At 36.4% G+C, this 22,372-nt stretch overlaps 1 protein-coding gene across 1 annotated transcript in view; it reads right to left on the bottom strand.

The window, feature by feature from the left end:
* Positions 1 to 22,372, bottom strand: part of mical3a (microtubule associated monooxygenase, calponin and LIM domain containing 3a) — an 84,515-nt gene that overhangs the window by 49,998 nt on the left and 12,145 nt on the right. The window contains 13 exon segments of the mRNA XM_048168165.1: positions 3,547 to 3,694; positions 4,082 to 4,108; positions 4,253 to 4,346; positions 5,159 to 5,285; positions 6,611 to 6,726; positions 7,142 to 7,399; positions 9,115 to 9,215; positions 9,662 to 9,686; positions 9,688 to 9,818; positions 10,095 to 10,196; positions 10,368 to 10,484; positions 10,923 to 11,130; positions 11,265 to 11,642. Of these exon segments, the coding sequence (XP_048024122.1) occupies positions 3,547 to 3,694; positions 4,082 to 4,108; positions 4,253 to 4,346; positions 5,159 to 5,285; positions 6,611 to 6,726; positions 7,142 to 7,399; positions 9,115 to 9,215; positions 9,662 to 9,686; positions 9,688 to 9,818; positions 10,095 to 10,196; positions 10,368 to 10,484; positions 10,923 to 11,130; positions 11,265 to 11,540 (1,730 nt within the window). The 5' untranslated portion in view covers positions 11,541 to 11,642.

The following is a 22,372-nucleotide window of genomic DNA, read 5'->3' as shown; positions in this document are numbered from 1 at the left end:
TTAATTCGGCATATATATTTATACCTATACTATAAATATTTTATTTACCATATGGCCTACTAAATGTAAACAGCAGTGTCTCTCTCATTGTTACAGAGTGTAATATAATTATATAGGCTAATACTATGATGTAATTGATGTAATACTACTAATATACTAATATAATACTACTAATATAATACTATTAATTGCAATAGTCTGGTGCAACTTCTCACATCCAACAAGGTGCATGGAATAAAAAAAATTAGTAATTTAGGAACAAAACCAGCAACACTCATAGATGCCATGGAGGGGTCAGAAATAAACAAAAAACTGAAGCTATATATATCAACTTTATTTTGCCAAAAAATAAAAATCTCTCATTGTTATTAGTTTTTAACATTTAGTGGAAGTAGGCTGTTTTCCTTTACTTCATGCTAGCTTAAATAAAATTAAAATCTTGCACTGAACAACACTGTACAGAACAAATACAACCCTTGAATACATTTGTACACTCTTCTGTTTCTTGACATGGTAGCATCGGACGCGTTTCGGTGATTTAAAACGACGCTCGACTTAAAGTCGAGTGCTTTTACTGTAATTTAGGCAAGCGCGCTCATAATAGAAGCGACGCGGTTGAGAGCGCGGCTCATGGTTGCATAGCAACGACAGACGCCACGGGAGCGAAAGCGCATTGGAAAGAAGGAGAATGCCGGCGCGGCCGCGTATGTGACGCGTACTAGAGAATAATAATTATAATAATAATAATAATTTAGCGGGCCGGATTATGTTTTATTTTTTAGATCAGTTGCGGGCCGTAAATGGCCCGCGGGCCGGCAGTTTGAGACCACTGGACTAGACTATCACAGAACGCTGACACAATCAGCTACCCAATGATGATTTTCATTCAATCCGAGCACAGATATTGACTCGTATTACTCGTATAATACTCGTACTCGGCAGAAGTGCTTTATCCGTACCGGATACTCGTTTCAGCCGAGTATCCGGCTCATCTCTAGTAATTTACCTCACTTGCCTAGTAACCATAGTAACGGGTGCGCGAGCTTTCGCGCTTACTGCTATGACGTGGAGCGCGAGGTGCACTCAACATTACGCTGCATGAATTTTTAATTAGCCTACACTAGTAACAGTTCATTTTGTTACGGTATGAACTTAATCCTAGGAAAAGTTAAAAAATAAAAAAAATAAAAATAAGACCTTTGTAACGAAATCCAAGAGCTTTGTATACCAAATTCAAGGCTATTAAGGCCTTAATTTTAGATTATCAAATTTAAGACTTTTTCAATGCTTTTAAGACCCCGCGGGTACCCTGTGCCTTAGAGGCGTTTCAAAGATGGCCGCTGAGTGAAATGCCTTGCCTTAAAGGGACTTTGTTCAAACTCTGAAGATGAATCTGCATTTGCTGCATTGCCAAAAGTCTGTGTTGCTCATACTGCATCAAAATTGTCATTGAAACTGACCTGAAGTCGCTTTATTGATGCAAGTCTGTAAGCATGAACCCACTTCAGCATCGAACAGAAAAAAGTAATCTATCCACAAACCATCGAACTGACATACCATGCAAAGTTTGGGGTCAGTAAGACACATTAAATTAAACATTAAATTAAACAAAAGTGACAAAAGATTTCATAATGTTACAAAATATTTCTATTTCAAATAAATGTGGTTGAATATACAGTAAACAGGAAAAATTGTGGTTTTCACAAAATATTAAGCAGCACAACTGTTTTCAAGATTGCTGATTTGGTGCTCAAGAAACATTTCTTATCATATTAGAATGATTTCTGAAGCATCATGTGACACTGAAGACTAGAGTAATGGCTCAGGAATAAATTACATCTTGTAATATATTAAAATAAAATATTTTTAGCAAATAAATGCTGCCTAGGAGAGCATAAGACACTTTTTCAAAAACATGAAATCTTACCAAACCCAAACTTTTGAACAGTAGTATGTTTGCTAGGCGAGACTACGTTGATTGCATCAAAATTCACACAGTATATTTTATTTGCGGTATTATAGCTATACTTCCTATTTAAGTACATAAAAATTGAACTAATACACATGCATAAGTGTCTGGAGAGAGCGAGTGAGGAAGGCATTACAGTAGGCTTACAGTAGACTCCTCAGAGAATTCTACTAATGCTGCATAAAAACACAAATGCAGACTAGTTTAGCTGACCATAACAAACAAGCTCACAAGCAAAAGCTTTTAAAGGTCAATCAGCATCTGCTCTAATGGAGAGAGTTATGATAACGCTAATGTACGTCTCAAAGGCTAATGAGGCTTTCAGCTGCTCTACGTAACAGACCCCAGTGTAAGAATAACAACAGTTCCTGCCCTTCTGCAAAAGAGCAACTTACCCAACTGTACTTTTATTACAGTGTACTTTACTCAACAGATGACTATGCCAAGTAAATAAATACTACATGGTAAACAAAGCTATAAATAGCTCATTAAAAGAAATGAGGTGAAGATAAATGCACTGCCACAGGTGAAGAAACATCTGAGTGACATTATCACTTAAAGAGGCACTCTATAAACTTTTGCCTTAACAACAAAGCTGTTGAATCTTTGGCTCATCAAATCTTTTGTTTTGTGTCTAGTTTTTGACTCATATGTTTTTCTAAGTCTCCTATTATAAAACAGGGCTGGGTATATTGATACAGATTTCTAGACTGATTTGATTCTGATTCACAAGTTCTCGATTTGATTCAATTCCAATTTTGAGGTATACCTCAGTTATGTTGTCTATTTTGCTTGCATATGGAAAAAATGGGACAGGGTTTAAGATTGATTCAAACCAGTAACCTACACAAATATGAATATGAATATTCTGGACTACATTAGTCTTTAAACTACCATTCAAAAGCCTGGGGTAAGTGAATTTTATTTATTTATTTTTTAATGTTTTCAGTTACACTCACCAAGGCTGAATTTAATTTATCTAAAATACTGTAAAAACAGTAATATTGTGAAATATAATTACAATTTTTAAAACATGTTTTTATTTTAATATATCTTAAAATGTAATTTATTTCTGTGACGGTAAAACTGGATTTTCAGCAGCCATTACTCCAGTCTTCAGTGTCAGATGATAGAAAACTTTTGTAACATTATAAATGTATTTACTGTCACTTTTCAATTTTAATGCATCCTTGCTGAATAAAAGTATAATTTTAAACATTTGTCACAGCCACAGGTGTTATTCGTTTCTTTGTCTAAAAACAAATAAGGAAAAAACTACAGTAGAGAATGCTTCTTTTATAATGATAGTCCAAAGCTCAAATCATACAACAAAACCTCAAAACTCTAAAAATTTCAAACATTTTTCTTTTCAACTTCGCCTTGATCTCCTGTCTTCTCACACTGCGGGGGCATATGACTTACACGTCCTCTCAAAAACAAGTTATGTTATTCTTTTTATGAACTGAATCTCTGATTCTCTGCTGCAGTATTTGTCCACCAAGTCCTGCATCTCTAAATATAGAACCATAATAACACAGGGCTTTTGTTGGGATCAGCATGTGGCATACTGCACTTACATGAGGTCTGGTCTGTATCGGTGGATGAGCGCGCACAGCGCCAAGCCACTCTTCCAGGACGTGGTGAGATCAGACACACTGACACCTCGGTATCCCTCCGTCTGCCTCTGACACCAGTTAAGCAGCTTACTGGAGCGCACAATGGACTCTGATGGGAAGGAAGCAAAGTCAGCATGTGCCTCTGAAGCAAAAATATACATATATTCAATAATGGGATGCGCCGACATCCAATCGGATTGGAGTTAGTCACATGACCAGTGCAGGGTCTGAAGAACTTTCACGATGCATTTCATTCCCTTTCGAGAGGTTATGAAACATTCAAGACACTGGTAATACGACACTGGTAATAGCTCTCGGTTTGTGAAAATCCACAAATATGTTAGTGCATAGTTGTGTTTAATTCTAAAGCGCTCAAAAGACACCTTTTCATTCCATGTCAGAGTTACACTTTTCATACAAAAAAAAAACTGCACAAAGCTTTTTGAAAAGCCTTTAGAATGTCATGCATTCGGATCAGAGTCGCCCGCAAAATTACCTTGCAATTGCTTCTCAAGCAGAATTTCTAGGATGAGAATAAATCAAGTTATACACATTTACATTTGACACTATCCAAGATAAAGAAGGGTGAAAAGGCTAAATAAATGTGTGGAAAATCAATGTATACACAGCTGGTGTGCAATACTTATGTGACACTAAATCTACCAACCATTTCTTGTGAGCTTAGGAGTTGAAGAGTTGACCACATTCTCCATGTCAACGCGCAAATCCCTGGTTTCTCCAGTGTCCAACAGATGCCGTACCTGCGGAAAATTATATTGTAATGGTATTAGAGTTCATGTTTATTCCTTCATTATTTAAATTATCCAACTTATTTAATAATGATAAACAGTGGTCAACAATTATTTTCCAATGGCTGATGCCAATACCTAGAGAGCAGGGTGGCAGATGGCCGATATAATGCCAATATATACTTATTTTTTTACTTATTTACAAAATATTTATTTAAAAGCCACTAAAAGAATCTAAAAAGAGAAGTTATCATTTGGGATGCATCAATTCTAACCAATGCAAATAAGCATATATTTGTCTTTATGTTATAGCCAATAACTGATAAATGGCCAATATTAAAATTCAATACTTATTTTCTAAATACATTTAAAATCATTATAAATACAAGCAAATTTATAATGCAATCATTATTTTGAGATTTGCTAAAGATTACATTGAAGTGTTAATAAATTATTAAAATAAATATTTAACACAAATTATAAATATATATTGCAAATCCATAATATAAATTAAAATAAAATCTTAAAATGTTTCAAATATTAACTTTAAGAGAGTGGCAAAGATCTAAATGTGAAATCAGGGAATTAGCATTCATAACTATAAATATCAAATATACTCTCATATACTATAAATATCCAATACCATATAATCAAACATCTCTATTAATTATCCACTGACAAAGCAGTCAGCAAATTTGAAACTCTCAAAAGGGAGATGTATGTGATCTTTGGATGTTGCTAATAATTTTAAAATGGCCAAATATCGACTAGTACAGCATATTGGTTTAAAATTAGACTGATGGGTCAACTGTGCAAAAACCCACCTGGTTGGGTCTCACTTGGTGAAGGCTGATGTTGGGGTACCGTGTAGTTGGGTCAACACTGTACTGGCTAAAGTTCTTACTCACATTCTCTGGTGTCGTCTGTGGCAGCAGTCGATAGATACTTTCCCTGAAACCCAAGAGTCATGATTAATATACACCACAATATCAGTCCCTAAATTCCCTTAATCTTGGCATTAGTCCCATTAGTGATGATGTCTCAAGATGAGACCTTAGAGACATCATGCAGGCTATTTGCTCATAAAACACTTTTGCTTCCCCACAAACATGCTGCTTATTGCATACAAGTTGAAAAGTGCTTTACCACTGTGACTTACCCTGCAGTACACGGCAAAATAACAGTGCAGGAAGAAAACAAGCAACACGGTAAATGACAGCCTATAGGGATCTGAGCTGTTTACTGCTCAGTTTGAAGAAGCAATCACTGTCAACCTCATCATAAGTGCTCTGCAGCGGTACATCACTCTGGATGTTTTTGGTATGACATAACACCATATTACTCATATTATTTTTATTTACAGTATGCAGTCAAGGCCTTTTTTTGATATTCAGCATCTTTTGATATTTGCGTATGTACTCTGAAACAGTATAAAAGTTGACTTTCTTTCAGAGGAAATATCTTTTAAACCAAACAATCACATTTTCCATAATTCCATGAATATGCAAATTAGTCCCGGCCTCCACTCAATCACAGCAGCTCGGACTACCTGATCCACTTGGTCAATTGTAATAAACGCTACACAATCGCAAGTGGAAATATTGGTTAAATTCCACCTTATATGTTTGAACCTGAAACTGCAATGCATTTTATGTATCGCTCTTCTACAACGTCGGACACACAACAGTAACTGATATGATTAGCCTTTGACTTGAATATGTTATCAAACAGCTAACAACATGTTGCTAATGTTACAAAACCATGTTCCCATTGGTCATCTCAGAGTCAGAGAGCCTTCTAAAAATTCAGCATCCTTAGAAAAACTTTGAACATCATAGAAAGTCAGTGGAGAAAGGCATATTAGTCATAATGTCGTAATATACATTATTAACCAGCTATATTGCTATATATACCCGATTTTTGTCCTTTCTTAAATGTGCTCTTGTGCTCACTGTGGAAAAGCCCCGCCCACCCCGCATTTTGACGAGATTGGTAACATATTTGTGATGAAGGAAACGGGCGGTTTCAAACCACGTTTTTGAGACTGTCTTTGATACACTGCAGTTTTGAGGAGAAAATACTCTGCAGTGTTTTTTTAGGGGGGGGTTTTGCACATGGTTTGTCTTAAAACATATTAAAAACACCACATAGATGCATAACAACATTAAAAACTAGATTTTCACCACAGGGGGTCTTTAATTGTTTGGAGTATATATGGCACAGCATGATGTAAACAGCCTACTAGCATTCCATTTTGAACATAAAATCTATCGTACCGTTCAGCCAGGACCTCCAGAGGGGAGCTTCCATGAGCCCAACTTCGCACCATCCATGCTGAATCCATGGCTGCCAAGAAACCTCTTGCTATTCCAGTGCCCATTGGCCAAAATGGCTACACAAAAAAACAAAAACAAACACATTTTCATCAGTCAACCTTTTCCTCATACACTAAGAGTGATTTATGAGTGGCTATAAAATTCATATTAGAAATTAGTCACCTTCTGTTTGGAATATGATGGAAAATCAACCCTCACAGCAGCAGTCCAGATAGTGTGACTGTGTGTGATGTTTTAACGTAATGCTTTCATTACCACAGATTCTAAAGTGGTGGTTCAAGATTTATGTGAGAAAACGTATTTTCAGAAGATGAAATTTGTCAAAGGAATCCATTGGAGAAGAGCAAAAGCCAATTTTGTGGTACTTCATGGAAAAACACCATCTGGTTCTATTAAAGTAGGTTATAACAAATAAACTACCCTACAAGAACATAGTCCTATTTCTCTTTTCCACATGGGATTTCTACTCACCTCTAGAAGGCTGTCCCCCACCAAGGCTACTAGCAGCTTATGGCCGTTGCGCTGGCGGACGAGTGCTGCGTTTTCGGAGGCATACATACAGGTGAAGTCAAACATGGCGACATCAGGTTGGCCGTAGTGGTTGATGGCAAAGTCCATCTTAGGAAGCTGATGATTGGTAGAGAAATCTGCTGCCTCTCTAGCATAGGAGAGCAGAGCCTTCTGGTCAACATTGGCCCTGGAGAGCAGCATTTCTGTGTCGGCATAGTCCTGTACAAGAGTAGGTATACATATTTTAAATAATTAAAAAAAACTATAATACTATACTAAATACTATATAATACTATATAATTTCTAAATACTAAACACTATAATAATACTAAAAAATGCTATGGCCAGGGTGTTCTTTTATGTGTGTGGGGTCAGGTAAACCCTACTTTATGGGGGGTCCCCACAAAGATGGCAATATCTGAAATTTTTTTGAATGTAAAAATTCAAAAAGCTTTCTGTGATGGGTAGGTTTAGGGTTAGGGGATAGAATATATAGTTTGTGCAGTATAAAAATCATTATGTCTATGGAAAGTCCCCATGAAACATGAAAACACAAAGAGTCAAACAATAGTCAAACAATTTTCAGCACTGAGGACAATGTAATTATAAAAATAGTCTTATATAGGTAGGTTTGATCTTTCAAAACTATGCTCAGTTGTCTGCAACTGGAGAGCACCACAAGGCATATAATTCAGTCATGAGTGGCTGTGGGTGTGGTAATGGGATATTTGAGAGGTCTTTTCCTCTCTGATTCATGTTGCTACGAGCGAGTAGTGTTTGTTTCTGTTAACAGTCAAGCTTTTTAAAACAGATGAGGACTCTCAGCGCTGACACTCATTTAAAATGGCTTTATTTTGAGCACCATTACAGTTAAGGAATAATGCTGGCAAATTAAATACAAGTGTTTTGTCCAGTGGGATTCTGTAAATTATCCTGAAAAAAAGCAAATTAAGCATGCCTCTCTCGCAACCTATCGGGCTACGTTAATAGGTGTCATTACTGTGCATCATTATATCAGTCGTATTGTGCAAGAGTTTGTGTATGAGTGTGAGAGAGAGCGTTGGGATTGAGGTTCCTTGTTAATGATTCAACAAACTTGGCAGTACTGGGAACAGAGCAGAAGAGCTCATTGTGAATAAATGGGAACAGAGTGTCCGCTCAAAGTAATGATTATTAACACTCCTATGGCCAAAAAGCCTTCTACAGACAGAATTATTAAACACCTAGAACTTTAGTATAATACGTACACTAACATTCAAAACTTTTGAGTCTGTAATTTTAAGTGTCTAATGTTACAATTTAAAATAACTGTTTTCAATTTTAATATTTTATTTTAAAATGTAATTTATTCCTGTGATGGAATGCTGAACTTTCAGCATCATTACTCCAGTCTTCAGTGTCACATGATCCTTCAGAAATCATTCTAATATGCTGATTTGGTGCTCAAGAAACATTTTTTATTATTACCAATGTTGAAAATAGTTGCGCTGCTTTTTTGTGTGTGGAAAATGTGATACATTTTGTTCAGGATTCTTTGATAAATTCAAAAGAACAGCATTTATTTGAAACAGAAATCTTACGAAACATAAATGCATAAATTAATATCACTTTCAATAAATTTCATGTGTCCTTGCTGAATAAAACTTAATTTCTTTAAAAATGGTAGTGTATATTCATTAATGGTTCTGGTTAAGGTACTAATGCACTAATGCTCATACATTGGCATTAAACACCCCCCAAAAAAAATCTTAAACCAGATGGTTTGTGCTACATCCTCAAATCATGTGCCTAGAGTAGAGGTGTGCTAACACTTTTTTAAGAGACACAGAAAGGCAAACAGGATGAGACAAAGATAAAGAGGGAGGAAGAAGTGGGAATAAAAGAATGGAGATTAGTTAGAAAACTGGCAATAGTCAAACTCTTTGATCACTCACATGTAGAATGACACCCTTCTCCAGCAGGCTCTGCTTTTTGGCAGTCATTACAAAGTAGTGTGTGTCATCCTTATAGTAGACAATGTTTTCCAGGTCAATTCCTGTGGAAGCAAACCAACAGAGAAAAGGACAAAATGAGTGAAAGGGAGGGGGAGATTAAAGTGGAGATGTGACAGACAGAATGTCAATGGGGGAAAAAAGGGACAGGGAGAGAAAGAGGAAGTTGTTTGCATCCGTTCGCTGATGTAATTAAGTTCCATCTGTGCAGCAGATAATGCGCCCACTCCCTCAATCAACAGAAGAAAGAGAGAGAGGGATAACAGTGATTATACTACTCAGAAAACAGCAACAAAAACTGCCAACTCAACACAGATCATCAAGAAAATATTTTCCATGTATTTATTTGCTACACTGCTGGAACTTTAAGAAGTACCTCAAAAGAGATTTGTGTAGCTGCTCTTCTTACATCAAAGATCCTTCTCTCTCATATATTATAAATATTTTTTTTTTTTTTTTTTTTTCCCCTCAATAAAATTACTTATTTTACCTGTGGCTTCTCTAAGGTCTTGGAAAGAACTTCTGGTTGAAGATGAAGGCTACTCCACTGATCTCTTCCACCTTTGCTTCTGCAGTCGTATTGCGGTTAATGAAGTTTGCTGTGATAGCGATAGCCAGTTTGCCCCTGAACTCCTTCCTCCTGAACCCTAAAGAGACAGGATAAACATTTACAGTAATTCATTTTTATTGTCAGATTTTACATGTACTAAACAAGTGTCAGAAAATTTCCCCCAAATAGGCGGAATGATTTGAATGTATCATTCATGCCTGCAGGATAAAAGGAGTGGGACGAGTTACACACCAAAGTTTGTTCAAGTCACTTAGCACATACCACTAATTATTTTTTTCCTGTCTAGACAAGAACCAAAGATTCAGAGAGAACATTTTCAATTTTCAAATTATACGAAGTGCTATATTCTTACCTGACAGCGTGTTTCTCCTCCCATCAGCCCCAATTATGACATCAAACTCTAGCTCATTGACTGGATGTGTTCTGGGGTGGACCTCGGCTCTCCACCCAATTCCTGGAAAAACCAACAGCATGTTCAGTGATGACAGACAAGTCCTTTCTCCACAAGATTTAATATTCTTTCAGGATATGCCCTTTAGAACAACCTGTATTTACATTGAAATGGAAACAAATGAATGGAACAGCTAAATTTCAGCATGGAAAGGGCACAAGAAAGTGATCTTACTCTCATTCTCTTGGTCTTCTGGTGGCTCAATGAGGCCTTTGAACTCCACGTTTACGTGGATCTCGATGCCAAGGAGAAGAGCTACCTTCAAGAGCATCAGCTGCAATTGGCGAATACCTGGAAAACACAAACCATCTTAGACTCCGTTTATCATCAGACTCCACACGTGGACCAGACATTCTAGAGGAGTTTCTCTGATTAGATGCATTACTTCCACAAGACATGCAATCCGACAACACACACATTCAAGTTATAGCTGGCAAAGTTTAAAGCCTTTGTTTTGGCAGGTTTTCCCCAACACATCCCACAATGATTACATGAGTAGGCGGCCATTCAATATCTGGGATGCATCAGTGCATATTAGTATTTACACTAGACTTGCTAGGAGTCCCTGAACACCTCTGAAGGGGGTTTGAGTCATTGAAAGTCTTCAAGGTGCATTGTAACACATTTACATCTACATTTAGTGCTGTAATGGGATCATCTGTAATGCATGTCTGTACTGTAAAGGTTAATTTCCTCACTAAAAGAAAAATTGTTTGATATACTACTCACTGATATGGTCGATGGCTCCAGCACAAAACTTGCCATAAAACTTCTTGGCTCCAAGACCCCTCAGATCCTGAATGGTGAAGGGCCAAAGATGGAGCACATTGTTTCGGGAGAATGCATCCCTCTTTTCCAACAAAACCACCTTGGCTCCAAGGAAGCCCAGCTCTATGGCTGTACGTAAACCACATGGTCCAGCTCCAATGATCAGACACTGAGAAACACAATAAAAACCAAATCATCAAGCCACATAAAAACTCAAAATCTATTTTGAACAAAATTAGAACATTGAAAGTTTGAGAACTAGTAACCAAAACGCTCTCTTTCACCACAGGGAAACTTTCATACCTTGGCATTGGCACAGGCCCTTCCTTTTTTGTATTCTTTGTGGCTGGCGCGCTTGTCTAACTTGGCCCAGAGAGCTTTGGCTTTCCAGTAGTTGAGCTTGGACTTGAGTTTGTGGTAGAACACACGGTATTCATTGGGCTTGAGTTCCAGGAAGTCACAAAGCTCTTGAAAAGCCTTGAGAGTGCCTTTGCAGGTGGTGGCCTGGACGAAGCGGTCAAAGAGCACATGGGACTGATTCACCCCTTCTCCCACCGCATTGACGCCTCCATCTCCCATGGTCCCTTGACCCGATAAGCAGGGATTATGGGACAAGCCCCGTCCAGCTCACTCAGAGTCTGTCTGTTTTCGATTCAACTTCCGCCATAGGTCATTTTCACCCTGAATGAAGAAAGGAGAAAAGATCTGTCAAAAAAAAAAAAAAAATGTATGTATACATTGCTATGGCACACATGGAAACTCACATAACTTTGCAGAATTAAACATCTTTTTCATCATTTTGATTGTGTCTTAATTTATACAATAAGAGTGCATCACTTTTTAACAGCTTAACATTTTAAAACAATTTCAGAAAACTTTCCCTAAAAAATTAGTCCAGAAAATGAAATAAATCTGCAGATTGCATCTAGGCCTCCTCCACTAATTACTACTAGTATATATTGAAATTTTCAACCTAGCATAACCTTGCAAGACAACATTTTCCCTTTAATTTCACAATATACACAGCATGGCTTTTTTAGAAAGGAAGAGATATGGAAGCTTCCTGGTATAGTTAAAGAAACAGACTCTTTAAATAAAACATACATTACTATCCTATAATCTGCATGAACTATATCAGAGGAAAGAACTAATCTAGCACTCTAATTTTAGATTTCATTGATCTAAAAAGAAGACCAAGTTTAGTCTGTGATAAATGACAATTTAATTATCCACTCTGCATCAAAAGAGCACTGCTTCATGATTAAGGTGTATAAGAGTAAGCTTAAAGGGTTATTTCACCCAAAAATGAACACTCAGTCATTACTCACTCACGCTCATGTCGCTCCAAACCTGTAAGACCTTTGTTCATCTTCAGAATACAAATTAAGGTATTTTTGATCAAATCTGAGAGCTCTCTGACCTCTGATAAACTGCAACACAATTACCACTTTCAAGGCCAAGAAAGGTAGTAAAGACATTGTTAAAGCAGTCCATGTGACTACAGTGGTTCAACCTTAATGCTATAATGAGAATACATTTTGTGTGCAAAAAACAAACAAAAAATAATGGCTCATTGTGGGCCAGCTCCTGCGTCAGCATCACACGTGTGCGTTGTGGTGTTCACGTGAACCGCATTAGCCAATAATGAGCCAGTGTTCTGACGTAGAACCTGGAAGCATTGCACTGTATGTACAATGTCAACTGCATAGGCGACTAACATGGAAGAGAAGAAATTGTTGAATAAAGTCATTATTTTTGTTTGTTTTTGCACACAAAAAGAATTCTTGTCGCTTCATAACATTAAGGTTGAACCACTGTAGTCACATGGACTATTTTAACAATGTCTTTACTACCTTTCTGGGCCTTGATAGTGGTAGGCTAATTATGTTGCAGTCTATCGGAGGCCAGATAATGCACGGATTTCATCAAAAATATCTTAATTTGTGTTCCGAAGATGAACAAAGGTCTTATGGGTTTGGAGCGACATGAGGGTGAGCAATTAATGACAGAATTTTCATTTTTGGGTGAACTAACCCTTTATGTCATTAAGATATCACTTTATGTTTCGACAGAGCTAGAACATTAATGTAGTTATATAAAACATACTGTGTAAAACAAGTCTATAAAATGGGTTTTAAAAGTTAACACCTTTCACCAACATAGAGTGAGCTGCCAAAAACCTTGTCTGGAAAGTTTCACATAGCCTAAAGGACCTAGAAGCTCTAATAAAGACTTGGCATTATAAAGAGCTGAAAATGCCCCATGCCCTCATCTGAGAGTCAGTGACCACAGGAAATCTGATGAGCGCACAGAAACCCAAACAGGAAATGCTGAAATATTGGAAGTCTGCGCATTCTACTGTGAATACGACACTGCAGATTTGATAAATAAACATATACCGCATTGCTGCATGATTAACAAAAACTATTGCTGACACCATGTCCTACTCAGGTGTGAAATAGTCTTGCATAGCCAAACTTTTGTCAGTCTGTTCCTCTTTAAAGCTTATTCTGGTCAAGAATTTGCCATTCAGATGGGAGGAGACCCCCTGACCAACTGTAAAGCAAAATCAACCAAAGTTTATTTTGCACTTGAACAGTGAGAAAGAGTCTCACAAATGTATCTCTACAGAATGCCACATTCTTCGATCCAAACTGACAAAGACCAGATAACGTTGACATTTGCCAACAGAGAAAAAAAAAGCCTAGAAATGCTGATAAGAGATTTCAGCAACATGCTAGTGCGCAGGAAAGTTTTCTGAAAGAAGAATGAGCAAAATTTTCCTAGATGCTCTTAAGACATGGAGAGAAAAGAATGCTGAGCAATCAAAAAAGACTGAGATACATAATCCAGACCCATCGAAGGAATCACATTCAGACTGTGTTTCAATTGGGCAACTGAAAGTGACCACACAGCTAGCTGAAATAGAACATCTAAAATATCACAAATTAGCAGTTTGTCATGGCCAAGGACATGTACATGCACACAGTCCCATTTAAACAAAATCAGACTCACAAAGACTGCTAAGGTGTGGTCTGGATGAAGGAAATCTCCACCTCACAGAAACATGATGAAAGGAAAGGTAGGTGAAGGGTTAGTGTGAGGGCCCTTACACTGGGTTCTAGCTCTAGTCTGTGAAAACACGCTCCTGACCTCACTGCTCTGAAACTGCTGTGCCAGCAGTCAGCTCAACACCACGGCCAAACACTGAAAGCCTCGGTGTCACAAAGCCACGAGACGTGATGTAATTACATCAGCCTTACATGTTTTCATAATCATGAAATTTTAGCTGACAACTGATTGTAATACAAATAATTGCAAATAAAAATGAAACAGCACTTGCAGTGTAAGATTAATACACAAAAACAAATCATTTACTTATATAATAAAATTTGATAATATAATATAATATAATATAATATAATATAATATAATATAATATAATATAATATAATATAATATAATATAATATAATATAATATAATATAATATAATATAATATAATATAATATAATATAATATAATGGCTGCAACAATTAATCGATAAAATCTATAATAAATTAATAGTGAAAATCATCGACAACAAATGTCATTATCAATTAGCCGCATCTACTGGAAAGATACGTGATCCAAGCTACCATAAACATGAGAATTATTCATTTTAAGCTTAAGCTTAATGTTTAACATGGCTTGCCCGTCAGGTGCTCTGACAGATGAGTGTGCTGTTTAACGTGTGATATGTTTCCTATACAGTGGTGGTCAGAATTATTGGCACCCTTGGTAAATATGATCAAAGATGACTGTAAAAATAAATCTGCATTGTTTATCCTTTTGATCTTTAATTCATAAAATTAAATCTAACCTTTCATTGAAGGAAAAGAATTGAAAGTGGGGGGGCGGGAATCATATTATGAAATAAATGTTTTTCTCCAAAACACATTGGCCACAATTATTGGCACCCCTAGAATTTTTTAATAAAAGTAAAATAAATATCTCTGAAGTATATTCCCATTCATATTTACATTTTTTAGCACACCAGGGAGATCACGAACATGAAATTGTCCAGCCGTGACTTCCACAGGAGTATAAACACGAGGAAACACAAAGGCCAAATTCCCGTAATCATTCATCACAATGAGTAAAACCAAAGAATATAGTTCTGATGTGCAGCAAAAGATGAGCTTCACAAAACAGAAAGTGGCTGCTGTAAACCCGAATTAGTTAGGCTACCTCAAAAAATTTGAGGTAATCGGTTACATAAAATTTTTTGAGTTATGATGTTCCCAATTTTAAAGTAAGCAGAACAATCAAGTTTTGAGTTTGTAGTACTAATTCATGTTAATTGCTCCAAACTTGAAGTACTGAGTTAGCTAACTAGTAATTAACATAAAATATTTAGATAGTTAATTTGAGTTGTTAACTTGGCAAAAGGAGATTGCAAAAACTATTGAATAAAAGGGTGCCAATAATTGTGGCCAACGTGTTTTGGAGAAAAAACATTTATTTCATAATGTGATTTTCCCCCCCACTTTCAATTCTTTTCCTTCAATGAAAGGTTAGATTTTTGCTAATTTTATGAATTAAACATCAAAAGGATAAACAATGCAGATTTATTTTTTACAGTCATCTTTAATCATATTTACCAAAGGGTGCCAATAATTCTGACCACCAATGTATATGTTTCACTATATATTTTGGCACGTTTGTTTGAAGGACCACATTGTGCAGGATGTGGAATAGTGTGTTTTGTCAATAAAAAAAGAAAAAAAAAGAAAGAAAAGAATTAATCGATTACTCGAAGAAATAAATCGGCCAACTAATCGATAATCAAAATAAGTTGCAGCCCTAATACATTATATTATATTATATTATATTATATTATATTATATTATATTATATTATATTATATTATATTATATTATATTATATTATATTATATAGACAGGCTTTGAAAGACTTTGTTTTCATATATATATATTAAAAATAAAAGGATTTTACAGTCATAAAGTATTTCGTCCTTTTGCTACACATCAGGCTGTCGCATTGGCTTTGAATATTGGAAAGGCGTGTGAATGCACTACTGAGGCAGATGGATCTGGTTACCCATTTCCTCTCTCCATAACCCTCTGACATGACACTAACGCTTCAAAGGGCTAAACTTTTTTGCACTGCAGCGATCGGGTAAACAAATACGATGCCGAAAAGCATTGACATTTCTTTTGCAGGTGCGCAGAAATTGACCCTCATAGGACAAATATAGATTTTTTTTTTTCTTGTTGACCTCATGTGGCTTTACTTCTGTCAGCCCCTGAAAGCCGAGAACCTTGGCACGTATATGATATCAGAGAACCTCAGCGACGAAGCTTGGGTAACACTGAATATCATGTTAACCCAGCTGTGATATGTATCAGTGTGGACTAACCTGTTTAAAGCCCTCAAGTAGTTACAACTGAGGAGACTGACTACTCAAGACCATGGGAAAGAAGCTAGTTTCACATACACATGCGTACAAACACCACATGGTCAGCCATAAGACCCACAGAAACTACAACCATCCAAGTATTGTGAAACATGGGGTCTAATTCTATGGAGATTATTTTTTAGAGGCTGCATTTTTTGGCACTAGCCTAATTTGGAAGTAGGGCTGGACGATTTGGCCTAAAATCAAAACCTTGATTAATTGAACATTTTACCTCGATTATGAATAATGACCGATTATTTTGTTTTTTGCCCTCATAGTTCACTGACAAGGTTTATACTGTAAATATGATTGACTATTAAAAAGGTGAGATTTTTTTTTTTCTTTTGAAAGTGTGATCAGACATAACAGCTCACTTTCAGGAGTTATTTTATCTATGGTTCATAATATTTCTTACAGGTGAAGCTGTGGGTTTTAAATAGTTCCTTCAAAAGTAGAAAAATATATGATATAATAAGTTTTGAGTTTCTAAGCTACTTAACTGGACAGCGCTGACAACTAGTTTCTGCGTTCCTCTCTATGCGCGCGATCAACTCGCAAAGTTTAGTGAAGAAGCAAGGCTCACCGCTCGCGCGCCATGTGTTGAACCGGCATTCACCTCCGTGTTGTTTTTATGCCACTGACTGGATGGGACGGAGTCACGTGGCTACACACGCGGTAGTAAGTTTTAAGGGGGAAGTATTAACAGGATTAAAAAACCGAAATAACCGACATGGGAAAATTACGTCAGTTAGAGATTCCGAATTTCGGTTTCGATTACTTTTCGATTAATTGTCCAGCCCTATGTGGAAGCACTGTTAATAATAGCAATAAATTTAAATAAGTAATTTATGATTTAAAAAAAAATAAATAAATAAAAAAAAATTACTAAATGAAATATTTTAGAGTAGAGTTGTCAAAAGTCCCAATTTCGTTACAAATCGGTACTGAAATTTAAAAAATGTGATGCTTTAAGCACTGTTAAGCTGATTCATAAACACCTCTGATTGGCCATTGTGTTCACAGATCTCATCAGATATGTCTGTGATTGGCTACAATGATCAACGCATGGGAGCGTTTAAAAGCACACGGAAGTGTTTGAATCTGAAAGCGTTTTGAAAGCGGGAGCGGGAACGGGGACGTTTGAAAGCGGGCATCTATCAGCGAACTGGTCCATTATAGACGCCTGGTTTTAAACGCTCCCATGTGTATGTGTGTAATGAAAAGAATATGATTTCCATGACTTTTCAAGGTCTAGAAAATATAATTTTAATTTTTTTTATTTACCATTTCAAAGCTTTCCACGACCATGAAAACTCTAATGAATGTTTCCCCTCAAATCTTTACGTAGTACAACTTGGTGATAAACCTCAGAGCTTCCTAAATTCCTAAAAATTAATTTCTAAAAACTAGAGACTTCTAAAAAGAGATTTTGATCACTGCAACAAACCATTAAAAATCAGCAGAAAACTGCAAATGTATATATAATCTGTTGTTCCTCACAGCACTGACTCATGGGATGATGTGAAGAGCCAGCTTACGTAACTCTGCAAGGCCCTATAGCCACGTTAACGCTACAGCATAACATAATTTGAACTCCTAGCATGCCTGAACACTTCCAAAACATGGCCTGCTATAATTGAACGCAGGTCTATATCCAGCATCTCTCATTCACATAGGAAACATCGCACATATCTGCCATGGTGTGACCTGTCACTATAGGTATATTGAATTTCAGACAGCTATCTGGCCTTTGTCACAGCAATGTGGTGTTAATGATACAGCTGCTATGAATACACACTGAACTTTGTATGACATGAGAGAAAAAGAAGACAATCATTACGGACGTGCTGATAAACAGTATTACAGAGACGTAGGACATATGGAAACAAACTGCAATCTGTTCAAATCCAGTCAACACAACAGCAAGAAGACTGAATAAATAACCAATCAGATAAATACACTATCCACCTTCACTCGCCTGTGACAGTACAGTAGAGGGAATCCCAAGAATGGTTTTGATTCACAGCAAGCGTTCTAAAACAAACACGCATACAGTTGCAACACGCGGGTTTTAACTTTATGGAAAGATTGTGACACACTGTGGGCTAAAAATAGACCACATTACATGTCTGAATGGACAGCTCTCTCCACACTTCTCTTCCTGTCGGAACCCCATATATTTCCAGTATGCTTCCTGTATGGACATGTGGATGGGAGTTTTAACTTAAAAAGGAAGGACTTGATACATCGAGGACTCCCTCTGATGACAATTAACTTCAGACAGCAATTTCTAGCTAATACAGCTCAATATAACAAGAAAAAAATATTTTCGATGATTTAAAGGTGCAGTACGTAATAATTCTGTCAGCTAGAGGTCGCTAGAGGCCTATTCAAAACAAAGGCGTAGCTTGATGACGGCAAGTTTGAGTGCGGAATCTTGGGACATGTGGTCTTCACCTCAACGGCCGGTGGCAAATAATCGGGATAGGACTCAGGAAGAAATCATGTTCATGGATGTGATTGTTAATGTTACTGTAGTATGAAGCAGAGCAGGACCGAGTGTTGTGGGAGCTGAACGAGGCCGCTGGAGCGATTGTGCAACACACGCCTCAAGAGCAGTGGAACTTTTATTATGCCACAGTCGCCAGCGCCGCTTCCGCTTTTCCGGTCATGAGTATGAGGTAACACAGCTCTGTTTATCATATTAGATACATTTGAGTGTGTTAAAAATGATGTTATAACGTTACTCTGTGCGTTCGTTCGACAGCTGCTGTGAGACACTTGTTTGAGACACACTGCAGTAAACTAGATCGATTTTAGAATATATTAAATGCTGGATGGTTTGTGTTGACAAATGGCATGCAATTTATTTTAAAATGTATTGTGTGATGGAGAAAAAAAAAAAGACTAAACGTGTTGAGCTATATAACAATTAGTTTTCCGTTTATAAATATATCAAAACAGTTGTTCCCTTGTCTATTAAAATGTGTAATTATATTAAAGCGTCTTTGGTGTTTCCATGGTTTCTACAAAATAAAACCGGAAACCGAGGGTAACGCGGGTATGACGCAATTGACAGGCACGTCCTCACACGTCCCGGAGCCTCGGTTAAAATTGCAATTTTCTCACGATTTACAAATATTTGGAAACATTTGGGATATTTTAAGTACTCAAGTGAACAAAATATATAACACTGGCCTAGTGGTTTTTGGATATTTTACTGCAAAAATATTACATATTGCACCTTTAAGATTACTATTCATGACTTTCACATGGAAATCACATTTAAAATGTTTTTTTTTTTTTTTTAAGTTTTCCATGGTCATCAAAAACTACATAAAAAATAAAACACATAAAATGTAAAAAAAAAAAAAAAAATTTTTTTTTTTAAACCACCTTATTCCTGACTTAGCCTAATGCGTTTCGAATTATGGGTTGCACTTCCGGTTTGGGGAACTTCCATTTAAAAAGACTGAAACGTCCTACAAATAAAGCTTATCCATCAGATTGACTGAATGAGCTGTCAATTTTTCTTTCATGTTTTATTTTCAGACATCATGAGAATAACGTAACACTTGGTATTTTAACGTAACATTTTCTAACAATATCTATGACAAGAGCTCTTTTCAGTCGCTGCTTTCTATCCTTCACAGGAATTTCTATAATTCACTGGAATGCACAAAGTTTTTCTCCTCAAATCCTCACATCTCTTTCTAGGTTTGTTTTCACAGGTAAATAAAATGTATTATCTGTAAAAATGATGGAAATCACTTTGAAATAGTATCACGCAATGCTGAAGGTCATGAACATTTTTATTAAGGCAACATATATTACATAATACAGATATATATCACTATAGTTATATTTAACCCGTCCGTTATTGCTGTGAAAAGAATCACGCTTTTTCATGGCCTGTTGAAAGTACCTTGTTGATGCTTTTACACTTTTAAATGTCCTTTTAATGTTTGTTGATTGAAGGGTGAGTAGAATAATGTCCTCTCATTGTACCCAAAAAAAAAAAAAAAAAAAAAAAAAAAAACGTATTTTTGACTGTTTACAGCTTAACGGAAGTTACACCCATAATTCGCACAAAGCGTCATGGGGCGTTGGAATAAGATGGATAAAATTTAAATATTTTTTTTCCAGCAACCCGTCTTGTCTGCTTAAACACACAAAAAAATATTTTTCTCATGTTTTATTGAACATTCACAGTATGGGAGTAAAAATGACTTTACAGTCCTTACAACAATAATCTACACCGAACGGTTCCCGTAAATGCGGTGTCCAACATTTTTATTTTCTAGTGAACTATTCCATTTAATCAGCAATGCATTTAATCAGATCTCAATATCTGGTGATTAAAGGCTGCTGATATCTGAACTAAAACTCAAGTCATGATGAGGCAGTAGACCTTTAACCACAGACACAATTTAGATAAACATTCTCTATATAAATTCAGTAGAAAGATATCAAGGTTATAATATCTCACCTTATGATTCAAAAAGTTCAATTGCACTGCAGCTGGTTCCAGGGAATTCAGCAGATCATGTGCAACATTATAAAAAAAAAAAAAAAAAAAAAAAAAACACACAAAAACTAAAATCACTTTCACATGACAGACTGTCAGGGGCAAGATCAAATATATTTTAAGACTACTAGCCTGAGGGACATACAACGCAAACTCAAATCTCTAGACTTTAATCAACACAGAGAAATAAAATCACAACCTCCCTGTGCTAGAGGACAACTCAATATATTTCCCATTAATTTATCTCAATGAAAGACTGCACATTTATCTTCAAGTCTCTTTGTTTGGCTGTGATAATCCTTGTCTATAAACTCCCATGAGAGCGAAGGGGCTTCCATTACCATCGCATAAAACATTAGGCTCCACCAAATGCCATCCCTGTGCCGTCTATCAAACAGCTGTGATGTCTCCTCCTTCTACTGTGTCTTTCCCTCCAGACAATCAGGTGAGACGGAGTGCTGTTGCTATGGTAACATCACCAAAGGAGCATGACATCATTATACACATGCTGTAATGATGGAGGAGGGGAGCTAAGCCAACAGAGCTGCATGTGGGCAGGTAAACAAAGCAAACCAATGTGGGTGAGGCAAACTAGGCCATTATCCACCTGAAATTAGCTGTTTCTCTTTCTTTCTTTCAAAAGAATGACAACTGTAGTCAATCTGCTGATATAAAAAAGTAGGTGATCCTTTCAAAGTGGAGTTACAAAAATGCCTGTGTTAATATTACCCATAATTACTGCTTGAACACTATCCACCACACCTCAGTGATTGTGTATAATAATTTGATTAGCTAGATATCTTCTGCACTTTGATTCCTTAAAGGGTTAGTTAACCCAAAATTGGTTCTCGCGCATCAAGCAAATGTGACTGAGCTTCCGTTTACCATAACTGATGTGTGTGTTGATGAATGTTTATATGAATTAAAGCCTAAACTAAATCAGTTCATCATATAAAGCGATCGTTTCTCTTCAGAACATTTGGACTAAAACGCTCAAATCATGAGGATTAGTTTTACAATCTCTTTATGAATGTCAATGGAGGGACAGAAATATTTCATTAAAATATCCTCATTTGTGTTACAAAGATGAAGGAAAGTCGTGTTTGGCACAACATTGTGACATGATGATTTTTTGGGTGAACTAACCCCTTAACTGTTGTGCTGTTTCAATTCAAAGACTGAGTTTGTCATGCCAAGTAAACATTAAATATATAATGTGTTACTAAAACAAAGACAAACTCAAAAATGGAACAGAGCATTTTACTTTCGCTTTAGCGGCAATTTGAGGGTGGCAACTGCTTAAATGGTGGGTTCATTATTATTCTTAATGAAAAACGCAACTAGAAAAACACAACTAACACTTTAGCAGGTTCCCTATTAGCATTGGGTTTAACTCTAAAATATTGCCAAATAAGCATTTTT

This window comes from Megalobrama amblycephala, linkage group LG19 (assembly GCF_018812025.1).
Source record: "Megalobrama amblycephala isolate DHTTF-2021 linkage group LG19, ASM1881202v1, whole genome shotgun sequence".
Taxonomy (NCBI): Eukaryota; Metazoa; Chordata; class Actinopteri; order Cypriniformes; family Xenocyprididae; genus Megalobrama; species Megalobrama amblycephala.
This window is presented reverse-complemented; position numbering and strand designations above follow the sequence as displayed.